The sequence below is a fragment of the Dermacentor albipictus genome, chromosome 1, assembly GCF_038994185.2.
Source record: "Dermacentor albipictus isolate Rhodes 1998 colony chromosome 1, USDA_Dalb.pri_finalv2, whole genome shotgun sequence".
Classification (NCBI taxonomy): Eukaryota; Metazoa; Arthropoda; class Arachnida; order Ixodida; family Ixodidae; genus Dermacentor; species Dermacentor albipictus.
Window position 1 is genome coordinate 362531277 of NC_091821.1, and position 20276 is coordinate 362551552.

General features: G+C 45.8%; 1 protein-coding gene across 1 annotated transcript in view; it reads left to right on the forward strand.

Annotated features, from left to right (window-relative positions):
• Nucleotides 1–280: 280 nt before the first annotated feature.
• Nucleotides 281–20276, forward strand: part of LOC135911276 (snake venom 5'-nucleotidase-like) — a 30188-nt gene continuing 10192 nt past the window's right edge. The window contains exons 1-5 of the mRNA XM_070535958.1: nucleotides 281–351; nucleotides 6823–6960; nucleotides 13046–13271; nucleotides 16844–17026; nucleotides 17898–18098. Of these exons, the coding sequence (XP_070392059.1) occupies nucleotides 289–351; nucleotides 6823–6960; nucleotides 13046–13271; nucleotides 16844–17026; nucleotides 17898–18098 (811 nt within the window). The 5' untranslated portion in view covers nucleotides 281–288. The remainder of the gene's footprint in view (nucleotides 352–6822; nucleotides 6961–13045; nucleotides 13272–16843; nucleotides 17027–17897; nucleotides 18099–20276) is intronic.

The window sequence follows — 20276 nt, forward strand, 5'->3', positions numbered from 1 at the left end:
AGACGAAAGAGACCGCGAGGAAACTGCCTTTGTAACTCCCGAGGCCTCTACGAATTTCGAGTGCTCCCTTTCGGCTTATGTTCAGCTCCAGTTAATTTCCAGCGAATGATAGATACTGTCCCCGCTGGACTGAAGTGGTAGACGTGTCTCGTGTACCATGATGACGTAGCAGTATTTTCTTAAACATTTGAGCAACACCTTCATCGCCTGCGGAACATGCTAGAAGCGATCTGATCGGCTCATCTCACGCTTAAACCCGAAAAGTGCCACTTTGGCTATGAAGAGCTCATGTTTCTCAGACACGTCGTAAGCGCCAGAGGAGTCCGACCCGATCCCGACAAACTTGCCACGGTAAGAGCATTTCTTCCTCCGGCAGACAAGAAGGCCGTGCGGCGTTTTCTAGGCGTACGCGCGTATTTTCACCGTTTCATTGAAAACTTCTCGCAGATAGCGGAACCCCTGACTCGCCTTACAAGGAATGACACGCCATTGGCGTGGACGAATGAGCAACAGGCGGCCTTCGCTGAACTACTACAACGGATGCAATCAGCACCCGTCCTGGCACATTCTGGCGAAGACGCTGACACCGAGTACATACGGATGCCAGTAACATCAGTCTTGGCGGAATACTCGTCCAACGTCAAGACGGCAATGAAAGAGTAATACCCGCAATAGCTTATGCTAGCCGCTCGCTGTCCCATGCCAAGGCGAACTACTCTACCACAGAAAAACAGTGCCTCGCGATTGCGTGGGCCATCACGAAGTTTTGCCCTTATCTCTGCGACCATCCTTTCAAAGTGGTGACAGACCACCATGCCCTATGTTTGTTGGAAAACATACGCGGTCCTTCAAAACAACTGGAAAGGTGGAGCTTGCGGCTGCAAGAGTTTGACGTCACTATCGTTTACAAGTCTGGCCGCATGCACGAAGACGCAGACACACTTTCGCGTGCACCCTTCGAATCTGTCAGTCGAGTGTCGGAGGACGATGACGGCTTCCTGCGCCCCATTACTGCATCGGACTTGATAAGACGGCAGCGTGAAGACGCTGAAATTCTACCTATCTTCGGCCACTTAGATGGCCGGCCAGCAACCATTCCACGCCATCTATGTCGCGCATAAGAACTCCTTCTGTCTACGAGATAACGTGCTTTACAAGAAAAACACCCGTTCGAATGGCCGAGCCTACCTTCTGGTAGTTCCAAACGACTTGCGGGACGACATTCTTTTCGCTTGCTATGACGAGCCCAAGCCCACATATGACCACTTAGGCTCATCATGAATGCTTGCGTACCTCACTTACGTGAGATGTATTAATGGCCCGGGCTGTGGGCAAGCGCTAAACAGTACGTTAAAGGCTGCCGCGAATGTCAGCAACGTTTTCCGTAGAACTATTACGTCAAAGTCACCGCCCATGAAGACACCGCCCACCGCCCACTGCCCACTGCCCACAGCCCGCCGGGTTATTGCAACCCATCGAACCACCTCATAAGCCATTTGACCAAGACGGCTTGGACATTCTTAGGCGCTTTCTTCTGTCAACCGAGAGCAACAAGTGGGTGATAGTCGCGACTGACTATTTAACTCGCTATGCCGAGACTGAGGCGCTCCCACGAGCCACAGCTGAGGTATATAGTGCATTTCTTCGTGTGTCACATTGTATTGCGTCAGGGTGCCCCACCTGCTGTAATCTCAGACAGAGGGACGGCGTTCACAGCACAGTTCATGGACGAAATTTTTCCCTTGAGCAGCACTAGGCATCAAAAGGCTACTGCAGGTCATCCGCAGTTCGACGGTCTTACGGAGCGCTTAAATAAGACCGTCACCAACATGATCTCTATATGTACATCGACGTCCAACACAAAACATGGGATCATATATTGCCTTACGTGCCCTTCGCGTATAATAACGACGCGCTTTACGCCATTTCGTCTCCTTTACGGCCGCGAAGATCAAAAGATGCTGGGCGCTATGCTGCCGTGTCAAGACAACGAGCGTCTAACTATTGGCGCCAAAGAATTTTCTCAGCGCGCTGAGGAAGCTCGCCAGCTTGCGCAGCTGCACATCGGGGAGCATCAGCCTGCAGATGCACGGCGTTATAACATCCGCCACAGACAAGTATGCTACAACTTCGGCGACCAAGTGTGGGTGTGCACTCCTGTTCGCCGCCGTGGCCTTAGTGAAAAGTTGTTCAGTCCATATTCTGACCCATAAAAAGTGCTATGCCGCATTAGTAATGTGAACTACGAAGTCGTTCCTGAAAGTGCGTCTCAAACACGGTGTAAACAACCTAGCCGTAATATCATTCACATCGTACGCATGAAACCATATGTTGCGCGTTCGTGATTTTTTTTTATTTATTCAATTTTTTTTATTTGTGCTCATATGTGCAGCTGATGCGGTTACCTCTCTGTTTCTTTGTGTGGCGGGTTACCTCTGCACGTCATGCTTCACTTGCGATGCACTTGTCTTTCCTGTAGCTGTCCCTGTGTTCTTTGCGCGAGCATAGATCTGATTTCACCACGTTTTTGTTTCTTTTTTTTTCATTTCTTACACCGCTTCTTAACCATTGAGCGAATTCTCTTTTCGAGGAAGAGGGGAAATGCCACCTGCAATAGTGGGGACAGTGCAAAAGAAGAGGCAGGAAGGACAAGAAGGAATAAGTGCCCCGCCTGCTCGACAGCCCGGTCCCACCGCCGCTGTTCTTCGGGAGCTAGTTGTCTTCATTAAACGTTGCCAGTCTTTTTTAAAGACACATGATAATATTGTCGACGTAATAACAGTTATGTGCTGTATATTGCAGATGATCACGTATGCAGTCCAGTAGTTTTCAGAAATAACAGTAGCGCTTTTATAGCCTTTTGTTGCTGTTATTTGCGAGGGCATCGTCCCAAGAGTTTGTAGAAGGCCGAGCCTACCCGTCTAGTTAATTTAGAGCTGTACGGAGGTCATGTCTTTCACTTTGAGAAGACGGGTGGTAGCACAGGGGGTGTTTTAAAGCCTCATCGACATCGCAGGCATTGCATTCGACGCTATTGTCAGTTCCAATCAAAGATGAATATGCGTTGGTGAATACAACGCCCAGGCGTAAGCGACACTTCACAGCTTCCTCAGTTGCATAGACGAGTCGAAGGCCCCCTTGTACTCGTAAAATATGGCCCACCAATTTGCCAGTTGGTGGTTAATATAATCAACAGCGTCCTGGAGGGCAGCAAGCTCAGAAGTGGTCGATGTTATGACCCGAGGAACCTTGTTTATGACGCTGATCGATCATAATGCTATAACCACTGCCCCGGTGGAGCTGGTTTGAGTGGAAGAACCATACCATCCATGTACAGGCGGACTCGGACAAAGTAGAAAGTGGACTCGGTCAAATTATGTATCTAATCCAGAGTTGCTTGCTTCAAGGCCAAGGTAGGCAGGTCAGTCTTTTTTCTTATTCCTGAGATGGAAAGGCAGGCACACTTCAGGTTGACATAACCACCACAAGGCTGATGGTGAACGGGCCAAGAGTGCGAAACCCGATCAATGGTACGGAGGCACGATGGGTGTTGACTAAATTGGGGAATGACGCCTATAGTTGGTTGCAAGTTTGCAACTTTCAAGTTTTAGAAATAATAGGAGAGCTATAGCGTACAAACCAAATAAAAAGTGCTCGGTATAGCTGTAGCATGAAGCACACTGAAGATTCCCATGTTCTGCCGTCAATGAACTTGAAGACGTAGACAACAGATGGAAGCTTCTTCTTCTAGTGGGCAACCTGGGGGCTCCAGGAGAGATCCCGGTCAACAATGGCAGCCAACTGCCAATGATTTTTCTTGTAGCACATAGGCTGGTCATTGATGCATACTGGATAACCAGTCATGTCTTTTCGCGTAAAATCAACTAACACGATTTTTTTTCTGTCGAGATAGTTAGTCCTTGTGAGTTAAGATAGCCAGATGCATGTGTTGATGCCTTCTGTAGCCTTGCACGAACCTGCAAGCGTGTCAATGCTGATGCCCAAACGCAGATTTCATCAGAGCAGATTGAGACGCTGAATGTTTCAAGTAAGGGTTAGGCCAGTCCAAGAAGCGCAAGGTTGAAAAAAAATTTAAAACACTACTTAAAACACCACCTTGGGGGACGCCATGGCAAGTGTAGGGGTTGTTAATCAGACCATCTTAAGTACGTACAAACAAAGACGTTAGTGCTAGGGTGATTCGGATAGGTTAAAATTATCGCCCCCCTAGTTCAATTCTAAAAGCGTGTCTAGGTAGGCTTAGTGGGAAGTGTTGCCGTAGACACCTTGCACGTCAAGAAAGAGCGCCACTAATAATCGCTTCCCAGATTCTTGCTGCTCTACAGATGACACTAGATCGATGATATTGTCAATCGATGAACGGCCTCGTCGCAATCACGCTGTGGAGTCAAGGTATATTTTGTGGTGTTCCAAGCCCCATTCGAGACGCATGAGGTTGATACGTTCCTTGAGCTTGCCGACTCAGCTGGCGAGTGCTATATGCCGATATGACGCCAATTCCAGCGGTGACTTTCCTGCTTTCAGCAGGCGGCTGCGTTGCCATTCCTGTGGAGCGATACTGTCTTGCCATGAATTATTCAACAGGCTGAGCAGTTCTCGACGCGCTTCTAGACCTAGGTGGTGCAAAGCAGTATATGTTGTTCCATCGGGTCCTGGTGAAGACGAACACCTGCAGAGCATCATAACAGCTTCTAACTCTTCCAAAGAGAATGGAGCGTCTATACTTGTATCTCGTGGACCAAGAATATCACCTAAAACCATCACATGAAGTAAAACTCTCCCGTCAGCGACTTTCGCACAAAATTCCTCTGCAACGTATCTCACGGCGGTTTTGATTGACAGCAAAGACGTTAAAAGGGTGTCGATGTTGGGGATGTGAGCAAGGACCCCGTAGGGTATGCCAGGCACGGTGTAGTGGCTTGCGGGGATCCAGCGAACAGCAAAAGCCTTTCCATTTTTGATCCTCAGGCTTGTCCATTCGGCGCTGTATCTTCTCTTGCATGGGCCGAGCTACTCTGAGATCAAGAATTGACTTTGTACGCCTGTACTTCCTTTCAGCTCGGTGACGTAGTGCGCGAAGCATTTCCAATTCAATGTCATGCTCTGCACGCTTCGATGAATGTGTGAAGAAACGCATACAATCTTGCATTGTAGCTGCAATTACGTCTTCTAACCTGCATGTAATATGTTTCTTGCATGTGTCTTCTACAAGATCTTCAAAGACTGACCAATCGACTTGGCAAGATACAAGCGTTAATGAGGCTTCTAGTCCATCTATTATTCTCACACAGGTCGGAACATGATCACTTCCATTGGTTTCAATACCAGTGAACCATTGCGCGCTCCAAGTCAGGCAACCTGACACAAGTGTCAAATCAAGGCAGCTGTTGTGCATGACTACTCAAAGAAATATCGGGTTTCAATCATTGATTATACACGGGTGCTGCTCTGATGCAAAGGATATGAGTGACGGGCCCTTTGAATTTATTTTCAAGTTTCCCCGTATCTCGTGGTGAGCGTTGAAGTCCCCTGTTATTATAGAAATACCTGGCATCGCAGCTATATCATTTAGTCTTTCGCAAACAGATTTACCTGTTGGGCAAGGATATACGCCAATAAATGTAAAATACAGTCTTTTTCTTTTTCACCGTAAGACACACGTATTGGTTATCGTCGTCTGGCGGTAGGGCTGGGCGAAATAAGTAAGGTCCTTGCTAATGTAAACCAGAACGCTCCTACTCCCGACACACGTGGTTGAAACGAAAGGTTTATACCCTGAAAGTTTTACGGTTGTTGAAAAGTTCGGTTCTCACATGAAAAGTATAGGAAAGTGATTTCCAAACACCAACTACCGGAAATCTCAAATGCGTGACCTCAGGCATCTCGCATTCCATTGAAATATGGCGGCGCCTCTCGTGTCATCCCAAAACGATCGCTGTTGTCGTCGACGAACCACGATTCTGCTTTATAGATTCTCAAGCCCTTGACTTCTGAAAGCTTGCGAGAACTGGCTTGCTAGAAATGGTATCCAGCATTGTTGGCGCTCATTGAGAGCCAGATTCCTGAGAGTTAAGGTTGCGGAAATGATGCAGGATTTGTGATCTGAATAGCGGTTGTGCTCGCAGCAAGTTGATAGTGGTTAAAAACGGCTAGAAACAAACGCCGCAGTGGGGAATAGAGGTCACTAAAGCTTCGATATAATATGATCAAGGTATGAAATGCCGCATTAGTCAAGTTAAGCCTATAGTGGGAGCTTACTTTCATCTACGCTATGCAAGACATTACAGCCACAAGATTACAACTAAGATAAAAAGATATGCTTCTCTCTCATATTAACGAAACCTGCATGTTCCTGCCCATCTATACAGCCGGGCTTGTACAAGACATAGCAACTGCGGATATCACCCAAAAAATCGTACAACTTCTCTCGCGGAGGAATCTTCCAGCACATTGTGGTTTCATAATACTCATTCGGGAAAAAGGTGAAGAAAGAACATTTATCTGCAGAAAGGCACAGAGGTCGACTTGGGGTAACAGTGTTCCAGCCTGTTACTCGGTTCAGATATATGGATAAAAGAAGAAAAAGAATGGTATGAGGGATGGCGGTTCGTACGACGCGAGTGTACACATTCTTGTCAGGCGGGCGGGAGGGGGTAATGGTTTATTATCTAACGCGAATTTTAATCTGCGTTTTACTAGAATTAAGGTGGGCATGGCGGTCTTCTTTTGATTATATAAAATCCAGAAAAGGGTCAAGCAACAAAGCGTTGATTAACAAACTCCCATATAATTATTTTGCAGGTGAAAGAAATAAGGCGAGAAGACCCTAATGCACTGTTCCTGAACGCCGGAGACTTTTTCCAAGGCACACCTTACTACACGCTCTTCAAACAGGAAGTCATATCCGCGGTCATGTCCAAAATGGGCTACAACTTTGCAGTGAGTTCGCACCTTTTCTTTTTTTTCACTAATTTACTTGCCCATATTGTCTTTTAAAATGTGGACGCCTAGAGCGCTCTATTGCATTTCGACAGATAGAGCCACCATTACGTTCTCGCAAATTTAATATTTTCTTGTCTCTCGTAGCAAGGCGGTGGGCGAAGAGGGGGCACCTGCCCGGTGTGCAGCCCCCTTAGCTACGACACTACCCGCTGGTCTTATGACATCCGCGTGTTGGTGGCGAATTCAGTGGACAGGCAAGTTCAATGGCCTATAGTGATCAGTTGCTGCCAAGGCAGCTTTCCATTTTCGATAGGAGACTGGCGACGCAATAGTTCTGCCTTCGCTACATACACAGGCCCGCCCTTTCTTTGAGACCTTCCATTATAGGCGCTTCCTTCTCTGAAAACTAGGAATATTCAAATAATGCACTTTCCAAATCAAATTAAATACGAATATTCCACAATAACAATTTGCGAATTTCAAATCGCATATTATTCTTTCATTCCGTACAAGGTGAAATAAAAGCTTTCTAGCAGCTTATTTGCTGAAAAAGGAAGCTTGCTTGCATTGTTTCATAGTCGCATGTAATGACGGGTTCTCGACTGGACATCCGCTCAACTGAGGAGCTTGTAAATGAAAAACAAATGATTTCAGTCTTCTACTGCACCGTTACAGTAATTGCAAGGAAACAAGGAGACAGAACACCTTTAGATCTTGGTAGTGTTTTCTTTATTGAAGGAAGAGTTACGGATATTGCGGCACTACACATTCCTTTAAAGGAAAGCTAAAATTGTGAGGCTTGTCAAGTAATAAATTGCTTTCCGTAAATCAAGACAACTTTCTAAGCACTCCAAAAGAAAAATTCAGTGCCCTTCCCCTCTGTGAAGAAAAATGACCAACGTAGCTGTGTATGTGGTCCCCTAATGGCGAACTGCAGCTCCGCCGCGGGTCGTCCCGGCATTACACTGTCTTCGGGATCGGCCCACGTACGGGGAGTGCTTAACGCCTGCTTTACCATCGCCACGGGTTGGCCTGGTATTGTACTATCTTCAGGATCGGCCCACGTCTGGGGAGAGCTTAACGTCTGCTTCACCTCCGCTGTGGGTCGACCCGTCATTGCACAATCTGCGTGATCGGCCCACGTACGGGGAGTGCTTAACGGCGGCTTTACCTCCGCCGCGGGTCGGCCCTGTATTGCACTAGCTTCGGGATTGGCCCATGTGTGGGGTGTGCTTACCGCCTGGTTCACCTTCGGCGCAGGTCGGGCCGGTATTGCACTAGCTTCTTAGGGATCGGGAGAATGCTTAACGCCTGCTTCACTTCCGGTGCGGGCCGGCCTAGTATTGTACTATCTTCAGTATCGGCCTATGTTTGGGGCCTGCTTAGCGCCGGCGTCACCTCCGCCGTGGATCGGCCCAGCATTGCACTATCTTCGGCATGTTTTCCCTCGGAAAGTAGCCCTTAACTGCTTCGATGTAAAAGATTCATTGAATGACTGAAAATTTGTCAGCATCTGCCCAAGGTGTTCACTCAGAACCGGTGACTGCGGGGAACAACCACGGCTCTCTTACAGCAGAGCCAGCCGGAACGAATCCTCACTTGCATCCACCTACGTGTCTCGAGACCCAATTAGATATTGTTATCCCTTATATTCAACTTGTTCAATCTGTCAATTCCCAAACTGAATACGAATGGAATATCGGATACCATTTACTTCATAATCATAATTTCGAATATTTTCAAATCCCTACTGGAAAACCAACTTGACAGTAATACGTTGCAGGTGCGCAGATTCGCAGTGGCGTCATTTTTTATGCTTCTCTAGCCTTTAAGGACAGCTAAGCAAAATATTTCTTTTCGGAGAGAGTGGGACTTGTCACTTTAAGGTTGCTTTACAAGTTCTCCATATATAACAGTCTATAAAATAAATATTCAGACATTTGCGTGGTGTACATAAATCCTTAGGGAACAAAGTGAATTACAAAAAGCATTTTGGCGCACCTGAACATGACGTTCTGTAATACGCCGCTGAATGGATCCATCTGCATAGAATACCTCGCTCAATCTACATGAAACAGATCGAACGTCTAACTTAAAATGTGACTGATGTGCAATCAGAAAAGTTGTGGCACTTTGGAGAGTTGCTGCGTTACAATTCATCTGTTTAATCAGTATTTACTCCGTTTTGTGTATAACATCGGTACACTCACGGATTAAACTTGCCCCGTCAGTCGTACCACTTTCGCTCCCACATAGATTAGATTAGACGAAAGGGAGTAACGTATATAGACCGCCAAAGTAAACGGAACTCACACAAGCTCAGTCGAAAATTTTATGATTTTGCTTAGGTCTCGCTCGGAATAAGACTCACCGTATTTCGACGCGAATGAGCTCACCGGAGTCAGGCTCGCTAAAAGTATACTCAGTCGGGCTCACTTAGACTCCGACTCATCAGAATCGCTCAGGCAAGTCTGCTTGCCCTACAGACTCTCACAAACTGAGAGTTTCTCGTGAATTTAACACAGCAATGATTAAAAGACATTCATACGAGATACATAGCACATGCAGAGGGATTATAAATGCTAAACATTTTTAAAGAAGTATGCACGAGAGTCCTAAACGTACAAGAAAGTTCCTTATTTTCGGTACATAGCAATGTCTTGTAAGAAACAAATAAGTATGACGCGTGATCTTAGCAGTGCTGGAAGTATCTCGCCTAACGAATAAATGTGCCAAAAGATCTTTAAAAATAAGTAAATTCTCATTTGTTGGTTTGTGCATGCGTGCGTGTGTGTGCGTGCGTTTTTGGCAGACCGTGATAGTGGACGCTGCTAAAATTGTGCACAAAGAAAGTTTGACTTTACGCAATGCCACTTTTTAACTACAATTCACGATAGCGCTGCAGAAGGTCCTGCTCACGTTTTTCGAGTTGTCCAACGTTGCGCTATATAGGCGCTGAGAATTTCTTTATGTCGTGGTTGGTGGAAGTAATCAATAGTAGTTGTGCCTAGATACTATGCACCATATCACCAGATGCGCAGATCCAACAGTTGCACTGCTGAGATTCATATGTCCAGTTGATCGCGCTAAACGGAACCACCAAACACGGAGGGAGGAAGAAGACTACGAGGGAGCGTCACGTAACCATCTTGAAGCCTAGTCATAGAAATGTAAAGGAAAGGCTTATACGAAATAGGCCCTCACCACGGGATGCGCAAGCGGTAATTTCTAGTCGCAGAGCGTGCGGTGTTAAGCGAGAGAATGGACCATAGTGTGCGTGGAAATTAGGCTCGATAGCGGAGGGCAGATTAAGAGCTACCGCGTACCAAATAGTGTCTTGGTAAGCCTCGGAAACCCTGGAGGTCCTACTTCCCAAGAGTCACTTCGCACATAGACCCGGGAGAGGTAGTCAAGAGACATTGTCATAGAAGGCTGCCTTGCCGAGACTACCATCGTGGAGTAACGCTCTCTCCTAGATTTTTTTTTTCGTCCTCCAGGGCACCATGGTGTCCGTGTGAATGCATCATCGACCTTCAATCGCATGACGATTCATGAGAGCACTGCTGAAAGTCCAGCGCCCATCGTCGGTCTCGAAGGCTGCGCTAGACAATGAGCATTTGAAAAGTCCGATCTATCTATCCACAGAGGCATTAGGAGTACCACTCATTATTAGAAATTGCGCCATGCATGACCAGCAAACGAGCAGTCGTCAATCGCGTCGCACGCCAATTGTCACCGCTTGCGCACGAAAGTAAAGGTGCCGATGCCCAGTCCACACAAAACTAGAGAAGGGTCGAGCGAGCGTTGAACTGGAACAGTAAGGGAGCCAACCGAACTACTGGACTACTGAACTTGAGGAACTCGCACGGGGACGTCGATCTCGCTGACTCCTCGCAACACCGCGGGCCACAGTACCGTAGCGTCTATAGCCTTGTCGGACCTTGAACGAAAGAGCGAATCCTTACACAGCACACACTACTTGCTTGTGTCCGGATGTTTCGCTCTTCGTAGCAAGCATCTCCAACTTCGCTTCCAAACCTGCCTCTAGCGCACCCGCGGTAGCGCGAACTGCAGGAAAACACGAAGCAGGGACGATACAAGAAGGGGGTTGGGGAGGGTGCCGAAGCGTGGTGCCGTGATTCTGGATTTAGCGGTGCCAACTTGCGTTTCCCGTGCTGTGATAAGAACGGGTGTAAAACTGGCGGGACGTGCTTTCAAAATTGCAGAGGGGTAGGCTTCGGCTACGGCACGGCGCGGAGCCGGTGGGCATTGCGAAAGGCCTGGCCGGCCGCGCATTCCCGCGTTTTTTAACTCTTACGCTGTACGCTGCGTGCAAAATCACGTCGCCGCTGTCTCCGCGGCTATAGCGACGTCATTGTTTTTTTATCTTAGGTCGGCGAAATAATCAGAAGTCATTCAAACACACTCACATAGTAAATTTTTGTTGATTTCTCGCTCGTACTGAACTTCACCAAAATTGTACTCAGCCTGGTTCACTCAGACTGAAGCTCACAGGTCATTCTGAGTATGAGCGAGTTTGAGGAGTTGACTCATGAGTGAGTTTACCGACTTATGGTAATGTAAGCTATAAGAAGAAGGCCGTTCATAGGGTAAAGTGGGTCTTCTAAACAAAGAAGTCTTACATGGATACACCAGAACGTTACGCCAGTTTTATGGTTTCCATTTCTCAGTTGTTCGTATGCAAAAAGAAGCGTGCTGAATTAGATAGAGCACACCTTCGTCTAGTATCGCGCTGGGATGTCATTTTTTCTGACCGGGAACCGTCGTCCATTTCTCGTACTCTTTTCTTGAAGAACAAAATTTCCCAGCCCAGTAATTTGCGTACATTAGCACTTCCACTCATTTTCTCGGTCACATTTCCTTAGCCTGGCTTCTGCGGGCTATAGAGTCAAAGTCTGAGGACGCCTCTCCCTAGCTGCATTTACCTAATAAAAATGTTTATTCTCTCTCTCTCTCTCAAAGTCTGCGCTTAAGAGCATCTAACAGTACTCACTGTCTTTATGGCACGATCTCATAGCGGAAACACCTCATCCTTACGTGCGTTAGTCATCTACGTACGTACGCTTTAATGTGACTGTTCACGTTGAAGGATTGTTGCCGCCGTGTACATGATCTGGTGACATACTAGCACTGGCACAGCAGTCGAGAGGTACGTAAAATCAGCGTCCCTTCAACGATAAATCATGCCGACTTTACATGAGATGTCCTGTAGAGTGCGTTACGGCACACTTGAGTAATATTTCTTTGTGATACCCTGATTAATCTCACGGCTGCCTTTACCACCCAGGGGTCATATCAGGTTCGCAGAGCACGTTCTCCACACAGGTTCATAATAAGGCTAATGGAGGAATCTCTAACGACCGGAATCCAAGGTTTTACAAAAATGTTTACTGATACAAAAGTACAATTGTACAATTGTACAATATACAATTTCGTATATTGGTGCTAAGCATACGTATATTTCAAGCACCCCAATGCCATTTCTTGGCGTTGTCTCGTGTCATACATTTCATCCTGCCATTGGTATTCAGAAATCATTCTACATACCTAATCATTTCTCTCTAAAAGATGTCGGGGAATCCCGGGACTGCAAATTATTTACTATTTTTCCCCTTTGCCTCGTGCATGATGCATAAATTTAGCCCCTTCCAGAGGCCCAATATGGCAAGAGCTACTGAGCAGTGTCCAGATGCGCTCAAGGAAAAACCGATCTTTATCACTGTTTATATAACGGTTTGGTTAGTCGTATAACTCACGTTGATAGGCCATGGGAAATGGTGCACGATAGTGGAGCTGCTCAACTATTGCAGTCATTGACTTAGGAATCCGCGATGTGTGTTTTGCCAAACGCAGTGGCATTGCTAGGCATAATTGAATGAAATTGGCATTAACCAAAGCTTGGTTCTGATTGAAGGTACATTCCTCGTCCTGTTTTACAATCATTAGAATGCTTTCGTATCTTTTTTTAACTTTTTCATTGTTCATAGTACTTAATATTGGTGCATGAAAATCGTTCAATTCACTAAAATGACAGTATGTAATTTTTTTTAATTTAATACAGTGTCTTGGAAACCATGAATTCGACGATGGACCAAAGAATCTTGCTCCTTTCCTGAAAAAAATGAATGAATCTAATGTTACCATAGTTGGAACATATACGGATTTTTCGAAGGACGAAGATCTCCAACATTACAACCTTCCGAAGCATGTAATAACGACAATTAACAATAGAACGATTGGTATTCTCGGCGCAGTTATTCCTAGCACGAAATATGCTTCAAGTCCAGGTAAGTAATTACATACATGTAAATAAGGGGTGTGGTGAATACAGGAATCTTTCGAATAAGGAATCGAAGAAAAAAAGCTGAACTCAAATTGTAGAGGCGGACAGAGAAAATGACACTGGGAATAAAACAGGTGAATCAGAGTCGGTTAGGTTGGTTGATATTTCTCATTGCTTTCAAAAGCTGCATTATCGCGCTTGGCGTCTTATGTATTATGTGGATCGTAAAGCAACATGACGGGCTCTCGCTGATGCCGAATTAAATCTGCAGAAGAAAACACTAACTCTATAATGAGGGCTGCATTTTATTTTTACGAAGTGCACTCATTCTACATTAAGAAGAATGTGTACATTCTGCCATGGAATCAGGCGGGAAAAGAGAAAGAAAATGGCGAAGTTGGGAGAAAGAGTCCTAGCCAGGTGGGATACAGAGATCAGAGCCATTGGTGTAGGAAGTCGGATAAGTAGGAGAAGGAAAAGAATTTTATTCTGAAAAATAAAAATAACCCGTTGGCAGCTTCGTCTGCTTGCCTCCCATCCGCTCTAGTGCATTGTGGTGTTCATTAGTGCAGGAAACCTGCGGAGCTGGCTGCCCACTTAGCCCGTCACACCAGCTGTTGGTGGTCACGCGGCTCCTAGGTGGACAGCCCGGCTAAGGGGTGAAAGATGGTAAGGACATTGGGTGTATATGGGAATGCCCAGCTGAGGCGGTATGTGCACACGCCACAGGGGCCATTTGTAGGAGTACATGGTCAGGGGAATGACATAATATAGGCTAGTTAAGGGCAGGAAAGTATTAGACTCCGATTGCCGCATCGCGATGGCTGCTTTGCTGGTGAGGGTTCTGTTTATGATATAGGGTGCAAAGCTGAAAAGGGCATAGGAGGGCGTGTGGACTGGAGGGGCGCATGGTCTGGACCTAGGGGTGATGATCTGTTTGTTGCGGCGCCCGGGTGGCATGCGCTCGGGCATCAGCGTGGGTTCCCTGGTTTACGTGAAGGGACTCGCTGCCTCGAGTCCCTACCATGCTGGGTGGCATGACGGTAGCTCGAGAAATGATGCGCTGGGTGGCAGTAGAAAGTCGGACTCGGATGAAGTTGCGACAAGCAACTTGCGAATCGAATGCGACGATTACATGTTTTCTGCCTGCTCTGGAAGCGATGGCAATAGCAATGGCCGCGTCTTCAGCTGCAGTGACTGTGGTGAGGTTAAACGGGGTCGACGTTACTCTTCTAAGGTGTAGTCTATCATGCTGACAGTGTGGCAGTCTGCAGGCGTGCGTAGCCACGCCTACGTAGACTGTACAGGATCGATCGCCGTATAAATGTTATAACGCTCTTGTGCGTTCTAACGCTCTTGAAAATTCAGGTGCATGCTTTAGGGTATGAAGGTGACTCTTATGTTTGGCCAAATTTGTGAAAGTAGTGCTTGGGTGTAGGTTAGGCCGATATCAGGAGCTCGATACGCTAGGTGGCTGAGAACGGCAAGGCCAGCTGGAGTAAGGACTAGGCATTCGTGTTGATACGTTGAGCGAGCCTCTAATATCTCTCTGGCAGTATTGCAGATGCCACATAACTCTAACCGGAGGATAAAAGTGCCGGGACGAAAGTCCAGAGCCTGTTTGTAGGCGTCATTAAGTAGCTTGCTCCCTTTTTTCGTATCAGTGGACGTGAGCGCTGATGGGAACGAGCAGGCTACTCTGCAAGCAATAAGAGCTCGTTTAAGTTTTCTAACGTGCACCTCCATCAGGCCCGGACATCGACTAGTAATCTGTCTCATCATCCTCATTAGTTGGGACACTACGTTTATAAACCATTGTATTGTAAGGGCGCTGCCTCCGTCACGCTAAAATGTATACCCAGTGTATGAAGTGTCTTGACCTCGGAAATTTGCTGACTGCCAAAGGTGAGTGAGGTTGAGTACTGGTTGTTTTACCGTGGATGATCTCTTGCTGGGGAGTATTAGCAGTACAGATTTTTCCGTAGCATTCAGTCGTACGCAGGCTTGGAGGCAATAGAGGATAGTATCGTCGGTTTGTTGCAGGGCCTCTGTTTCGTACTTACACAAAATTGGAAAAGGAGGAATGAGGAGGAGGAGAAATACACTTCGGCCTCGTGTATGCCGTTGTACTAAGCCTGCTCGTGTATTGTACTAATATTGTACTATTGTATTGTAATATTGTACTAATCCTGCTCGTGTATGTGTTTGTAATACAGCATGCGCGTGAGGGACGTAGTGTGATGAAAACTGCCCTCGCCTTTTTTTTCTGTTTTGGTGTGTATGCAGAACTCTATGCTTTAGATTTTTTGAAATATGAGGTTTTTTTTATTCTCATCCTAGATTTTGTTATTATTATTATTATTATTATTATTATTATTATTGTTGTTGTTGTTGTTGTTGTTGTTGTTGTTGTTGTTGTTGTTGTTGTTGTTGTTGTTGTTGTTGTTGTTGTTGTTGTTGTTGTTGTTGTTGTTGTTGTTGTTGTTGTTGTTGTTGTTGTTGTTGTTGTTGTTGTTGTTGTTTGTGGCACGTGTGCATTTCCTTTGTCTTGCCTGTTACCGTTTTTCACCTGTTAGCCCCTGTTACAAAGTTGTCGCTCGGCACAAGACGCGCCTTCCTGTATCGGACCTTTCTCAAATGTCGTCGCTGGTTTTATAGCAAAATAAGCTTTGTTTAACCATGTCGCGCTCGCAAAGTGACTAGTGGCGTACATTCTGGAACTTCCGCGAGCCCCATCCATTAGACTGGAATGTACGCTGAGTTATGTATAAATATCCGACGCATTTGAATCACGAATCAGATTTTGGCGACCGACGACTGCGCTCGCCCCAACCCTCGGGCTTGAGTGTTACTTAGTTTTTTTACAGCGAAGCTGTATACAAGGTCAATCCAAATAAGTCCCGGAGCTTCGGGGGATAATTGGTTCAGAACAAATTGTCACCGACATCAGCAAGGGTGGTTATGCGTCAGTAGAGCCGGCGCAGTGTTCAGGAGCATGACTCTGCTGTAGCCGATGCTATAGATGTATAAGAAACTCGTACATTGCGAAGTGTTTCAAAAGAGGGACGTATGGCTAAGGAATGGCACCGGGTACAGTGAAGCGTTGGCAAAGTCTTGGGTAGATTTCGGGTGCTGGCAACCCGGACACTCGTATACGACTTCCGAAGGATGTGCGAACAACCCTTTACAGCTTCGCTGTCTTTGATCTGTTAGCTTCTGCAATTTGCACACATCTGCAAAGCTTTATTTCACTGCGCACATTATGCTTTCAAGAAAAGTAAAAAATTTAGCAATATACCGGACTGGCTCATTCTAGTATATTGAGCGTGTGAATGAGCGGTTCTGAAAGCAAAATAAAAATTCACGAGAAAAGTGATTGATTATATTGTCGCAATAACTGAGCTTAGAATTCTTTTTTTTTCAGGCTCTAACTATACAGTAAATCAATTATATCGTCGAACAATGTAATTGTCATCACGAAGTTTTTACCATTCAACTTTATTGTACGCGTCCCTTTTTTTATGTGGAACATACATCACTCATGGCACCATTTTTCCTGTTTGTTCGCAAGACCAGATGTGGAATTTTACGAAGAAATAGAGAGCTTTAAAAATGAAACGGCTAAGCTTCGTGAAAAAAATGTGACTATAATTATTGCAATCACACACAGTGGCTTTAAGCGCGAAATCAACATAGTCAAGAATGTTTCAGACATAGACATACTGGTTGGTGGACACACAAACACGTTCCTCTACACAGGTGAGACAACTGAGGAAACTTGTTACAACATGAAATGTTTTTTTCCTGTGTTGTGCAGCTGCGCTATTTATTTTATAGAGTTGTGAGCGCGACTACACCTAGAAACGCTCAAAAACGCTATAGGAGTTTTTTCATCGCAGTGTTCCAAAAGAAGTACATTATTACTCTATATTTTTTGTTGAAAGGCATACTAGAGGCGATGTATAGGCAAATTTTGAAATGTGTGAGTCAGTTAGGGGCAAAACAAGAATATATCTAAACTGCTACTGTGTGTCTGTTTGGAAGCCTTATTGAAAAGCTTACATAGTTTCTCCGCTGTTCTGAGAAATAAAAAATGGCATAAATTTTGTACTTAAAGAACAGGAGGGCACTCTTACGCATGACGGGCACCGAAAGTTTGAAGCGTGGAGGTGAATTATATAGTTTAACATATAATCACTGAATTAATGCTGGCACATTGCAAAGCATACTATCTTCATGCGTTATAGGCCTCTAGTTGGTTTTACCGGTCTCTTCGGTGATCTAAACGATTCGTATTGGTCATATTTCTTTGAAATAGGAAGTGTACGTATGTTATGTATGTTATACGGTAAAAGCTTAAACTATAGATTGAATTTAAACGAAATGGTGGTTGATGTGAAGACCAAAATAAATGTGTACCAAAGAATTGTAAAAAATTTCTTTATAAAAAATTCCTTAGGTAAGTTTTCGAAAGCGTTACGAGTATCTGCGGCCAATGTCTGGAAAGCGCGTTCTAACTAAGGCAATTGAAAATCTTAAAACAACAGCTCAAAAGAACGAGCTTTGCTGAAGATAGAATGTGAATCTGCAATGTCTCACAAGTCTGCTGTCTTTCTTCTTTAAAATACAGGAGAGGGCTATCCAAAGGAAAATAAGCCGGCAGATGTGTACCCATACGTTGTCAACAGAAGCGACGGCAGCCAGGCGCTTGTTGTGCAAGACTACTGGTTCGGGAAGTTCCTCGGCAGACTGGATGTCACATTCAACAGCACCGGCCATGTAGTGCAGTGGGGGGGCAACCCTATTCTGCTGGACCGTAATGTAACGGAAGGTGAGGCGATGGAGGTATTTTGCAATGTGAGCCGCACCATACTGAGCGGAGCTAAATGCGTCGCCGACACGAAGTTACAATTTAATCTAATCGGCGGGAAAAGGACACAGCAAATTCTTATATGGGCTAAAAGAAATAGAATGGCTTTGTACCAAGCATTCCCGTTCTTCTATTCCCCTTACCCCTGCGTAGGGCAGCCAACCGGACTCTAACAACGTAAACCTTAATGGTCAAGGTCGAATTCTCAGCACGGAAAACGTGGTGCTATTGACAGCCCCGACTTTTCCGACTAAATAGTGTAAGCAAACATGTTGAAAGGGTTTTGCGGGATTCATTTAGGATAATTTATGTGCGCTGGCTGTTCTCTCTTTTCAACGCATATAACATCCTTGTATTTTTAATAGGCATCATGCTCAGGTCGCCAGTGCTCACGGGCGACATGAGCAAGTGAGCGCCGTAGCAAAGACGGGCGATATCGGAGTATGAGGCATGTGGCCGAAGCAACGAAAGTCTCACAATGACCACTACACGTGTCAAATAAGCGTTACTTCAGGAATATGGTCCGTCACTAGATTGCTCGACTGCTATTCGCATTACCGTCGACAGTCATTGTGAGATTAGTTTTACCGTAATTTTTACAGCGTAAGCTGTTATGGACTCATTCCAATAGCCGATTCGGTTGGCGATGTTATCCGCCACCGTCGGCGTTGGTCGCATCTATTGCCAATTAACAATGAGAAAAAAAAAATAAGTTCCCGCCAGGATCCCATCCGGGTCCTCTGCGCGTAATCCAGCTACTCTACCAATGCGCCGCAGCAGCGCTTGCTAGCTGCTGCGAAAACATGTCCTTTGCAGGCGTCCTGGCGTCTGAGGAGTCACTTGGTGTGAGACGCAGGCCGCGTAGCGTCGTTATGTGCACACCTTGCATTGTAGTTGCACATTGTTGCGCCAGGTGGCACGCAACGTAGCCGTTGCATCGTAGCCGTGCTTGCTGCGTAGCCGTGCTTGTTGCGTAGTCGTGCTTGTTGCATCGTAGCCGTTGCAACGTAGCCGTGCTTGCTGCGGTAAAGCTAACGAAACTACGGAGCATGTTTTATTAGAATGTGAAGACGTCTAGCCAGCGGTCGATTTAGGCACCACTGGCCTCCTTGAAGCCCTTGGGTTCAGAGGGAGCAGTGGTAAAGCAAACATGTCCGCAATAGACATTAGTGAGCGGTGACTGGAGGATTGGTGGAAGAAAAGTAGGGAAACGACAAAAGACGGAGACGTAGAAAAGCACAGTTTGCAATAGAGGATCAGAAAATTTGGGCGTGGTAGTTCATAGTGTTTTTTTTTTTCATTGTTTAACCTAGGTAGGATATTAGGCAGTATAGTAGCAAGAGCTTGTTGGCGCAACTCACCGCCCCTTTCCAAAGGGGACGCACATAATATCCATCCATCCATCCATCCATCCAGCATCGTGTTGTGCCACTTGTCACGCGATGCGAGATGCGCGCAGCGTAGTGTCGATACGTGCAAAATTTGCATTGTAGTTGAGTTGTGTTCACCAGGTGGCACTGTATATATCAGTTATAGTTGGATGTAGCAGCTGCAGATAATTAAGTGAACACGTGGACCTTGGCTACATAACATTCGCAAAAGTGATGAGGGCGCACCAAAAATTATTTTGGAACCATGTAGGAGCACACGGAGCTCTAATTTAAATTTTCGCAAACGGCTATAAGGAATGAAGATGGTAACATCTTCGAAAGACACGATGCGCTGCGGTACATCAGAGACATTATTAGGGAAAACTTTGGCACGAAAGAAAACGTAGTTCAAACTCAAACAGATGCATCAGCAGCAAAGAAGCCTGAGAGATGAAAACTTAGCACAGAAAGCTTCTTGCTGGAAGAAAACGGAAGAAAGTGTCCCTAAAAACGCGGCCGCAGGACCTGACAAAATCCCAATACCGTTAATCAAAAGCCTCGGTTCAAATAACGAGGCATTGCTTACTAATGCCATAGAGATAGTGATTAAAGCGAAGAAACTTCCGGTTGGATGAACTTCGTCTACAAAGGCAAACGATATAAGGATAAGACGAGCTCGTAGAGGCCAGTTACGGTAACGTCATATAACACATTATATATCAGGTTACGGCAGCGTGACATATAGAATGACAATGTAAGCCATAAAATT